We start from the raw sequence: 11905 nt of genomic DNA on the forward strand, positions 1-11905 counted from the left end.
GTGCTAACCAACGTAGCACTGCCGAGCCTATAAGGGTGCTGCAGGTTTTTCCTCCCAAGGTGGAGAACCTTGCATTTTTCGGTGTTAAATGAGGTTCTCGTCTGCCCATTTGCTGAGCTTGTCCAGGTCAGCCTGGATCACCCGCCTAGGATAGATGATCTTCAGGCTGTGTGGCTTTGCTATGGACTGGAATGCCAGGATGCGACCTGAACGAGCAGCGCTTCACCAACTTGTGAGATCCCTCACAGTTCCCCAGAGTACAACCTTCTTTACTCCATCACTGGGGTTGGCACAGGAGTCTGCCATCATTGTGTGTTGAGAGATGCTGGCAGTGAGATTACCCCTCAGGCCATGCAGGGTTAAGTGCTACCCTCAAGCCCTGTAGTTCCTTGGGTGTAAGTGCCAGACAATGATAAATAATATCACTGTCCTTAAAACAGGAAGGGGTGGATGGTAGGGGGGCAGCACCCAGGACCCTTGGGGTGGGGAACCTGGCAGAGCTGTGCAGAGGCCAAGGTGCAGTGGCCAGGCACAGGATCAACATTGCTCATGTTAAAGGATGCCTGGAGTTGGCATAGTGAGTGTCAGCCCTGCATAGAACAGGCACCAGCCAAGACAAAACCCGGGAGCCTGCTGCCCTCTAGTGAAAGGCTAAGGTAATGCCCATCTGAAAGCTCCTCAGTGGGACTATATAAGTCTAATGATGTGACTCACATCTACATGTGAGCTTTTAATGCGCATTAACTCATCAAAAAGGGCATTTATAGACATGCTATAAATGCCCGGGAGTTGGGGGGGGAGGGGGAGAGCGCTTTAATTAGAGCAGCTCCAAGAGCCACTTACAGAGAGAATTACAGTGCATTGGAGCATCATCCCTGCATGTTAATAGGCAGGGCTGTCTCCGGGGGGGAGCAAATCGGGGCGACTGCCTGGGGCCCCATGATTTGAGGGGGCCCCACGGACAGTGTTGTACAGGCCCCACTGAGGCGGCTGCATGCTGCTAGCTCCACCGTGGCTGCTGCACACTGCCAGCTCCATGTTCCAGCTGCTTGCTACCCTCCCCACCGCTGCTCGCCACCCCTAGGCCTTGCACACCCCTAGAGACGGCTCTCTATATAGCATCCAAAAAAAGTGTACTTTTGCTAATTATTATATTAAAATAAATTAAATGTAATTATTGCATTAAAATAGGCTAATACGCCTTCTTCTAGTACCTCACAATGGAGGTACTAAATGTGCATTACCAAAAGAGCATTAATGAAAGTGGAGATGCACTCACTGTCACTTTATGCCAATCCCCTGCACCCAGCTGGGGTGGGGTGGGATGGAGTGGGGTGGGGTGGTAGTCACAGCTGTGCACCAGTCCTGGGGTTCCTTTGTGCTGGGTGCTGCACAGGCCCCTACCAAAATTAGGAAGTGCTGTGGGGTGTTGACTCTCCCTTGATAAGGACCTCACTAGCACAGAACACCCTTTTCAGGTGTGCTCAGCACAACAGCTCCAGGACTTATCTCAGGAAGTAAGTAGATGGAGGGGGAGGGGGCATATTGAGGATGTTATGGGGATAAGGGCTTCAAGGTAGATTCCCCAGTTTTGGAGTGAGGGAATCTTTCATACCTATGGGAGTGCCCAGTTGGCCAGCACAGACTACGCTGTCCTTGAATCGGCTCTTTAGCTGTCCTGGCCTATTCCATAAAACGCACTTGCATCTCCTCCCCTTTGGCCCGGAGCATAGGATACCATGCTGCTCCCAAGTAGTCCCCCCAGGGTGGCAATAGTAGCCCTGTGTGTCATGGGTTGGTGCGGTCACAGTCAGCTCTACCTCTGCTCATCTTTTAGTACCACTCTTGTGGTACCCACTCTGTCCCACTGCTGCATCCCTGCCAAAACAGCTGTAGATGAAAAGCCCAGAGCACCAGCTGGATGGTGAGAGGGGGGCTGTCTTGTTGCTTTTTAGTTCCTCTGGCACATTGTTAGGGGATGTGAAATTGGACAGCAGGACTCCTGGATTTTTTTTTCTCACACTTCCTGGGTGCAGCCTGTGCTTCAGTTTTTTCCTCTATAAAGGTGTGTCTGGTTCCGCTGAGAAAGGGCACTGGAGATCCCAAGTAGCCAGCCTCTACCCAGGTATCAGCTGCCTCTGCATCTCGCACATCTGTTTCACTTCTCCCTTCCAGATTATATCCTCCCTTGACTTTTGTCCCTTGACTTCCACTACTGTTGCCTGGCAATGAAGAGTGGGGCACCAGCATGCAGTGGTATCTGAGTTACCATGGGGCACATATTCCTCTGGGTTTATGGACTGCACCTAGTTGGGGAGGGTGAGGTCTAGATCTAGAATCATGACTCCTCAAAGGAGAGGTCAATATACAAGAGCAGGGACATGCAGGCACTAGACCTACAGCAATCCCTCCAATTTCAGACAGTGCAAGGTATCCCAGTGAATTAGCTTGCCCCTTAGCTGGCTTACCTGACTGGCTGTGGCCTCAGGCTTACAGGCAGCTCAAGCAGCAATGTACAACGTATCTCAGCCCTGACGTGGCCTCCTGACCCTGCACACCTCCAACCATAGTTCCCACATCCTGCCTCAATCTCCTTTGCTCCTGCCCTAGCCTAGTTTCTGCTTCTGAACAGCTGATCCAGTATCCTGGATTCCTCGACCACAATTTCTGGATCTTGGTTCTTGCCTTGGCTTCCTGTTTCAGAGCCCTAGTTCAATTCCCGACGGAATCTTTGGAACCGCCTGACCTGGATGCTGGTTCTGCCTGCTTTACCAGACCACCTATGTCTTACTGCTGGGTGGCAGGGCATGAGTAGGGCCTGGGCAGAATGAAAGGGAGCCAAAGGGGATGGGCAGCGGGGAACAGGACTTGTGAAGAGAGATCATGAAAGACAGCAAGATGGAGCATGGAAGAGATTGGGTACCCATGAACTCCAATATGTTGGTCTGAGAAGCATCAGTGCCAATGCTGAGCCATAGTACTTAGTTTGTGTGGAGGCCCTGATGTGATGCGGCTGTGATCTAGCATTGCCAGCTGGTCACAGGAAGTGGTTGTCCATGTGGCAAGTAGCCTCAAAAGGTGTTGGCCTCAACTCTTTGATCCTTGACTCCCAGCCCTATCAGCTTGAGGGGACCTGAACTTGAGGGCCCAATCCTTATTCTTCCCATGCCTTAGGGTTCCTCTCTCCTATGCATCATTTTCCTTCACCATACTATTGGCTTTTCGCTTTCTTTTCCCCTTCTGTTTAATTACATTCTGGCTTAGCATCCAAGAATCTCTCTTTTGCAAATTGCAGTGAACCCAGAACTAGAAAGGTAGCTGAAGGCAGTGCCCTCTAAAAGCCCACTATTTGTAAGAGTTTGTTAGCGTGCAGAGTGGTATCTAGGTGCCACTGCGTTTCCTACACTAAGGCGGTACAAAAGAGCCAGAGATGGAAGTTACATTTTATAGCTTTCCCATTTTTGTTTCCCCTCTTGCATGGGTTTACTTGAAAGGCAGCAGGAACAGACTAACAACTTCTCCCTGTCTCAGCTGCTTCCCCACTCCCCCAGGGGTTCAGTTAGTACCATTTTTAGATCATTTAAAATCTGTCCAACAAGGAGCTTTTCCTTATGGAAACTTCTTTCTAGATCAAGGAGTGCAGGGATAGGGTTAAAATGAAAAATATACCTAATATTTTACATTTTAAATGTTTTAAACATAGGCCCTGATGCCCCTTACTCTAACCATAAAGTAATACTGAACTATGTAACTCTTAAAATCAGCACACGGCTAGATTCTGCTAGTTCAGGAAAAGGGACTTTTCCACCCCAGTACACCAGGAACTCCTTGAAAGAAAAGAGCAGAGTTAAGTACCACCCAAATGTGGATGAAACTATCAGAATTTTTACCATTTCAAGCTGGTTGCAGCAATGTTCTTCAAACCTAGTCCAGAGAATTTTTTTTTAAGGAAGTGCTACCCTCCCCTGAGCTTTACAGCGTGGCTGTGTTTTGGATGCAACACAGGCAGGAATGTAAAGGGACATGTTTTCCCTATTCTCACCTCACTGAAAACTAGCTAAATAGGTTTTGCTCATTTTTTAACTGAAATAACTTACACAATCAGCCCACAATCACTCTCAGATGAAGAGAGAAAAATGCTAGATTGATTGAAAAGGCATGTTCCAGTACAATTAATAAGTGCCCCTTGGTGTACTACTGCTATCTGTACTATTATATTGCAGCAGTAACCAGAGGCCCTTGTCAAGATCAAGGCTCCCACAGTGCAAGTGCTGAGAGGGAGAGGGAGAGGAAAAAGGAGAGGGAGAGAGAGTGTCCAGGCCCCAGATAGCTTTCAGCCTCAATAGACAAGACTGAGAGTGGGAGGGGAAGAAACTTGCTCAAGAATGCAGCCGTGGAGTGCAGCAGTGGTTCACAAGCAGCAGCAGGAGGGAAGGGGAAGGAGACAGTATCAAACTGAACCTGCAGAGAGAAATTTCAGGAGGCAGCCTGCCCACAAGGGCCCAGCAGAGCTGTAGGTGAAAAAATGCCTCTAAACTTGGCACCTTGGAGCTCCTTAATGAACCTGGGATGGTGACCACAGCATTCAGTCTCCTCCAAAAGACAGCGTTTCAGGTGCCACTAGCACAGAAGTAGTGGCAGGCCGGGTCAGCACCAGCCCTTCCCCCCGCAACAGCTCACAACCCCCGCTAAGTGGCTCTGCCCCAGGGCCCCAGCCTCGCGCTGTCACCACCTGGCGATCCTGGACACCTTACTGAGCAGCAGGGGTCCCAAACATGTTTCAACCAGTTTGTGTCCTCTGTCAGGAGTGCCTTGTGGCAATGCAGGAACCTCCTGTTATACAGGCACGCTGAGCTCAAGGAAACAGACTGTGTTAAAATGTTTCTGAGCAAACCTCAGTCCTACCACCGGAAATTGGTGAGTGAGGACGGAGAAGACATAGTCAACTTCATCTGGAAAAGCAATACCTAGCGCAGGTTGTTCAAAGACCCCCCGGGAGGGGAAGCGGACAGAGAGAACCAGGAGGACAGAGATGCAACCGGACCTGGAGACAGCGAGGAGGACTGCAACATGATCAGCAGCAGTGGAAGTGACAGCGATGAGGACAGTGAAAACTGAGAAACCCCAAATTGGGGCTTGGACTAAAGGACTGTGATTGGGGTAGGTGAGAGAGGAGGGTGGGTGCACAGACACGTTTATTGTAACAGGAATTGTGGGCTTCTTAAATGCAGTTTTAAGATGTGCGATAGAAAGTTTATGATAGAGGTATATATATAACTCTCTCTATAGAAATATATTAAAAAAAAAAAAAAAAAAGATTCTGGGGGCTCCACGGAGATGGGCTTGGGCCGATGGGATGGGGCTGCAGGTGGTGGGGAACAGCATTGGGAAGCGGGATGGGTGGGTCCTGGAGTGCAGGGTGATGGCAGTGCAGGGCCACACCAAGGCGCCCCTGGCCTGTGTAACTCACTGCTTACTTTACTGTGTGGGCAGAGCTGGGAGCTGTAGCCTGAGGCCTGCCCACTGAGGTGGGAGCCACCCAGCTGCAGCTTCTCCCTGCCTGGCCTCAGCTGTATACTGCCTGCTGCCTGGAGCAGTATGGCAGGGGCAGGAGGAGCCAAACTGTCCCTGGGCAGCTGCAGACCTGCTGAAAAGCTGTGCATGCTGCCTGGGGCAAGAGCATGGAAAGAGCTGCCTTGGGCAGGAGCAGGGGCTGAGCCCCAGGCAAAGCACCATGGGGACAGCCACCAGCCAGATATGATCAATTGGCGGGTGCCAGCCTGTGGGCCAGATCCAATCAGCTGGCAGGCTGTGGGCAGTATTTTGCCCACCTCTGCAGTAGCACCACTTCAGAGCATTGGGAGAGCTCTGTGCTAGATATGGACTACCCAGTGGAATTAATGTACTAGACCAGCAGTTCTGAACCTTTTTCAGTCAACGTACCCCTTGATCTCAGAGTGAGACTTCACGTACTCCCCTTCAGGAGGAAATTAATTTTTATGTCAAACTATGTGTAATCGTGTATTATAAAAATGGCAAGATACTCATACAAAGACCTTTTCATTTTAAACTAACTTTATTCCATGCACAGAAAATGTTGTGCAAACCCCCCCCAACTTAGCGTCAAATGCCAAAACATACGAAAACTTATTAGTGCAAACACTGCTGCTGCTGATTGCTATCAACCAACATTTTAATTCTAGGCGACGTTATCTCACATACCCCCGGTTCAGAACCACTATACTAGATTATAAGGAAAGCAGCTCTACTCCAGGCTTCATACTTACAGTTAAATGCATGCTTTATACTTTCTTGAATCATGGCTTATGCCTCTGCTTTAAAATCATGCACTGGTAGGGTTTTTTCCAGATATTGTCATGTTGCTGGAGGAATTACTTAGCAAACTACTACTGCGGCTTTCAATTACTGCTCTGTGACTTTCCTGAGTTTGGTAACTCATTGGAAAATTCATGTCACGCTTGTCTGCTATAACCCCCGACTGACCTGCCCTTAAATAGTAACAGGAACATTAAAAATCCATCTGATGCAACTAGAGTTGGAAGCACATTTTGTCCCTGCTTTATTTGTATTCCGGGCCTATGACATCCGACCTGTTGCAGTGGAAGCTGGGATTTAATTTTGATTGTCAGGTAGCAAGGAAAAAATAAACCCTCTTCCTTTCAGTGTTTTCCATTATTTGCCACCACCAAGTAGTGAAGCACCTTCCATGATCAGTACATGCTTCATGACCCCAGGCAAAGAAAGAAATGATGTTCCCATCTAGCTACAGCATGGTGTCTGGACTGTAATCTTTCTCAAATGCTTCTGTGTTGAAAAATATAACTTGATGATCGACAATGGCCCCAAACTGCAGATTTGATCCAAGAAAAGTGATAATGTTTAGCTATCTGTAGCTACAAAACCAAAGACCCTGTAGCCATGGTGGTTTATGCAGCTAAGAACCTGGCCAAGGGCCTCTGTGAGGGTGAAGCTGGTATCTTATTTCTAGTTCCCAGTTTCTCATTCCCCATTCCAATGTCAGAGTTTCTCTTCCCATGATTATAAATTTGATAGCAATAAAAAACTCATGCAAGAGCTCTGTATTTCATCAACTGTGTATTGGCTAAAGGACTGTAATATAATACCACATATCAAGAACACTGTGCTCAATAAGGAGCCATGTTTGTTTGGCATTACAGGGTAAAATCCATCTTGGGTCACTCCAAAAAACACAACTCTACCGTTAGGGTACTCTCCAGAAGAAGGTTGTGCAGGACCCTGCCGGACTCAAAGCTTGGTTTCCAAGTGGCCTGGTGTTGACTGACAACCCCCCGGGTCTGAGTACGGCAAAGGGGCCCCAAGCAGGCCCTCAAAGGCTGGAACTGTGCCAGCCTGCATGGGAAAAGCCACAGTTGCCCACAGGAAAATGGAGAATCAGTTTTTAAAGTTTGTTTACAACCATTTCATATGTTCTTGTGACCAACTTCTGGGTCATGACGACACACCACAGGCTGAGAAACGCTGATGTAGCCCAGCCCCTTGCCTCAGGCAGGACCATTCCTAGCTAAACCATCCTGTACAAATCCATAATGTAACCAATTAGCAAAACCACTCTGTCAACAGTGACACAGAACAGATTTAACACCCTAACCTGCACAGGTAACGCCCGGGGGGAGGGGGAGAGGCACAGCAGCCAACATCCTGCTCCTGCAAAAGGTTGTTAATATTTGCTTGAGTTTCACAAGAGAGGAAGGCTCCTCCCTAGCTTACTCTGAGGGCAAGCAAAACTCAGGGGCATCCAAACCCCAAGCCTGCAAGTAGGATGCCTGCCAAAGGTTTTGGAAACACGTGAAGCCCAGGCAGATGGGGTGGAGGATGTTTGCCGGTAGATATCTTCACCAACTGCCTATCTTGCATGAAGACCAGCCCAGCCTCTGGCTTATTATTCATTCCATGCAGAAAGAGCACACGCTGGCTGCTGAAACTTCCTCCGCCTGACAAAGGGTTTTTAAATCCAAAAGCTTACTAAAATAAAATTCCCAACTATTAAAGTTGGTCTAATAAGAGATATCAGATTCACCCCAAGAACCATGTCTGCCTATGTCCTTAGACCAACACGGCTACGACGTACACCCCTGCCGGCAGCGGACCAGGGCCATTTATGGTGCTAGACTCTTGGATTTGGAATTAGTTTGGGCTAATTCGGCCTCAGTTACAAATCTAATAAAATAAATTAATTAATTAATAATAATTAAAAAACAACCAGAGGAAGGCAATCCCGGCTCAGGCCACATCAATCTGACCCGGAACAGACGAGCAAGACCCTGTAGCCGGGCCCCAGTCAAAATGCGCCCGGAGCCTCTGAGAGCAGCACAAAAAACCCCTAAAAATCCTGAAACAAGGCGGCCGGGGATGGAGAACAATCCCGTCCTGGCCCCGTACCACAACCAGCGCAGGCGGGAAGCGGGAAACGGGGAACCCGCTCCTCCCCTGGGGTGCCATGCTGGGTGGGGCGGGACCTCCCGCCGTGACGTGCCGCGGGGTCCGCCCCCGTCCCGTGAGTCCCTGCGGTCGGGCCCGGCCTGTGGTGCCGCGCGGCGGCGAAGCGCGCGAAGGGAAGATGGCGGCGCTGCCGGAGCGGAGCTTCATGGAGCTGAGCGGGGCCGCGCGGGGCCCGCGGCGTCGCGCGCGGGAGATCGTGTTCAGCCCGCCAGGTACCGCCCGCGCCCCTCGCACCCCCGCGCCCGGCCCCGCTCCGGCTCCCCGCTAACCCCGGCCCCCTCCGGCTCCCCGCAGGTGCCAGCGCCAGCCCGGGCGCGGCGCGGCTTGGGGACAGCGCCGGCGGCTTCTGCTACCGGGAGAGCGCGCAGCTGGTCTCGGCCACCAGGAACCGCTTCATCCACTGGTGAGGGCGGGGCGGAGTGGGGGTCTGCTGCCTGGGGCAGCGCCCGCGCGGGGCCTGGGGGGACCGGGTGGCCGGGCGTGAACGGGCTCCACTGCTCTGGCAGGAGCACGGCTGGGGACACGGTGGAGCTGGTGGAGGAGTCCCTGGACGTGAACCTGCTGAACAATGCCGTGCGGCTCCGGATCCAGAACTGCCTCTTGCTGCCAGGAGGGATCCATCTCTGCGAGGTGCAGAACCACCTTGTCCTCCTGATCGTCACCAACCAGACCGTGCACAGGCTGGTGTTGCCCCATCCTGCCCGCATGTACAGGAGTGTAAGTTGCCCCTCAGCTCTCAGCTTTTTCCTTCACCAGCCTGGGTGCTGAGAATCAGGCTGCCCAAGTTCAGGTGGCCAGAGTAGGGGCAAGGGGCCTAGACAGGCATGATACTCTTATGAGGTGGTCACAGCTAGATGTATTGCTTGGCTTACAAATTGGCCAAGCATGGCTTACGTTTACATTTATAGGATCAGGCCAGCAGGCCACCACCTTGTCTCCAGGCTGTTTCATAGAAATTTAATTCATGGCATTTGCTAAGAAAGAGCTGTTTAGTCTTGAAGCAGGTGTTGAGTGAAACACTGGTGCAGGTATGGATACTGCCACTGGGATGTTAGCAGGTACTGGAGGGAGGGAGAGAGAGAGAGAGAGTAGGACCTAGGTTCCTGTGTTTCAGCAGCTCTCAGTTCTACCTACCTTTTGAAACGCACCCTTAAATAGCCCAGCTTTGCTGGTTAAATAAGGTAGAGAGACAGGTTTGAATTTAGCTGATTTTCGTCCGAAAGAACGAATTTCACAAAGCAGGAGCTAGCAGTTTTTTAAAGGTATTTGTCATTCCTCAGACAAATCCTGTTTTACATTTTTCTAACTGTTCTTTGTGCTCTTGCAGTCTGGAGTCTTTGTTTTTATTTTATTTAACAGGAGCTGATCACAGAGAGCCAGATGCAGTCTGTATTTACGGATATTGGGAAGGTTAACTTTAGGGACCCGTCAAGCTACCACATGATCCCCAACATCCCTGGACTGGCATCTAATTCCACGGCCTCAGCTGCTTGGCTTAGTAGTGATGGGGAGGCTCTCTTTGCTCTGCCCTCTGCTTCAGGAGGGATTTTTATCCTTAGATTGCCACCTCATGACGTGCATGGTAAGAACTAAGAGCAGTGCGTGTCCTGTCCTCCCACTTTGTGCTTGTGTAGAATGTGTCATGGAAGGAAAGGCTCTAATCTGTGGAAAGCAGCCTGTAGCCAAATGTAAGGGCAAGCGTCAGTTGCTTTTTATAACACAATGTAGCCAGCATATCCCAGTCCTGACAGTGCCTGTTTGTGATATAAGAAGCAAAGTGGCTAAGTTTTAGCCTGCAGTTCCAGCGGGGGAGCACTTTGAGGTGGCTCGGTATGGGCAGGCTTTAACATAAATAATGCTTGTAAATAGTTCTGAGTAGGACATTTGGATGCCCCTTCTCACCTTGGGAGCAGATAGCAGTCTAGGCCTAATAGCAAAGAGTCCTGAGGAAGATCTGTTCCCCTTTCTGAAAAGGGCCAGCCTGAGCTTTTCCCCTTCCCCTCTGACAAGGGCTGGGCTGATCCCTTCATTTTCCATGACACATCCTATTTTAGTTTTTTATTTCAGTTGTCATTGATTCTTTAGTAATTGTAATAAAAATGAATACTAAATGAGGCCAGTTGCATCTTGTATTAGCGACAGTAAACTATTGCATCAACAGCATGCATCCCCTATACACAGAGCTTAACACTTCTGTTTTTCTAGGAATGGTTTCTGTTGTGGAGCTGAAGCAGAGCTCAGTGATGCAGCGTTTGCTGACAGGCTGGATGCCAACTGCTATCAGGTTAGTGTTGTCTGGTGCCAAATAAGTGGGACTTCCACTTTTTGCAGGGTGTCTTAAGATGGCTTCAGAGGTAGTTATATAGTGTTTGTTTTGGGTTACACAGATCACAGTACAAGACTGCACCTAGGAGTGAATATATTTAGTTAATTTTACAGCACTACCTCTGGATCTATATGTTTGTGGTTTTGATTAATATGTAAACGTTTAGCTGCACCGCAGCTGGGAGGTGATGGCAGGTGGGGAGAACTGATGGCTGCTCCTCACCAGCTGGAAGCTGCACCTGTGCCATAACAGAGCAGCAGGAGACTGGGAGAAATGGCAGTGGCGCAGGCTCAGCTGCCTTGCTCCCATGCAGGTTGTTCCATCCTGCTGCTGGTTAAAGGGGTTTGGCCCCAAGCTAGTTGGATTTTCATTTATGTTCCAGTTGTTATCTGGTGCTACATACTTGTCTTTACTCAGTGAAAAGGAAATGTCTGAAGAATCAAACAGGGGTAGCTTGTTGGTACTATCTCCCTTTGCCACTGAGCTCTTGTGAAATCTTTGGGAATCCTGTGGGTTCTCTCTGAAAGGCTCTATGTAGCCACCTTCAGGCAGACTTACCTACTTCTGTCTAGCCTTCCAATTGAGTCTGGAGTGGCATGTGATAACTAGATCTTGCAGATCATAGAGTTGCAGAGAAGTAGGGCTGAAAGGGACTTCCAGAAGTCATCTAGTCCACTCTAGGATGACTGCCACTGCTCCTCTGCTGCAGTTTCCTGACTGATGGGGAGTCCTGTGGGCTGCATTTGGCTCTTGTGCTAGTGGTTAAGCACCTTTGCCCTGCCCTAACACAACACAGACCTAACACCCTAAAGATGTTTTTGCTAAATGTACTAACTAGGGGTGCACTGATAGAGATTTCGGGGGCAGATGCCGATAGCAGATTTTTAAAGAGGCATATTGGCCGATACTGATCCGATTTCTGATACGGCTGCATCCATCTGGAAAGTCTGTTGTGGTGGAAAGAGAGTGGGGAGGGAAGGGGCGTGGTAAGGCAGATCAATGCCCCCCACCACTGTGAGGGAGGGAGTGGGGCTGCGGCAGATGCTGCCCAGCCAGGTGGGGAGGGGCATGGGATGG

General features: G+C 49.9%; 1 protein-coding gene across 1 annotated transcript in view; it reads left to right on the forward strand.

The window, feature by feature from the left end:
* The first annotated feature begins 8594 nt into the window (after positions 1-8594).
* Positions 8595-11905, forward strand: part of NUP160 (nucleoporin 160) — a 62241-nt gene continuing 58930 nt past the window's right edge. Inside the window, exons 1-5 of the mRNA XM_019547375.1 lie at positions 8595-8714; positions 8797-8905; positions 9009-9219; positions 9862-10084; positions 10708-10786. Of these exons, the coding sequence (XP_019402920.1) occupies positions 8621-8714; positions 8797-8905; positions 9009-9219; positions 9862-10084; positions 10708-10786 (716 nt within the window). The 5' untranslated portion in view covers positions 8595-8620. The remainder of the gene's footprint in view (positions 8715-8796; positions 8906-9008; positions 9220-9861; positions 10085-10707; positions 10787-11905) is intronic.

The sequence above is a fragment of the Crocodylus porosus genome, unplaced genomic scaffold (genome assembly GCF_001723895.1).
Source record: "Crocodylus porosus isolate Cpor-Errol unplaced genomic scaffold, CroPor_comp1, whole genome shotgun sequence".
Taxonomy (NCBI): Eukaryota; Metazoa; Chordata; order Crocodylia; family Crocodylidae; genus Crocodylus; species Crocodylus porosus.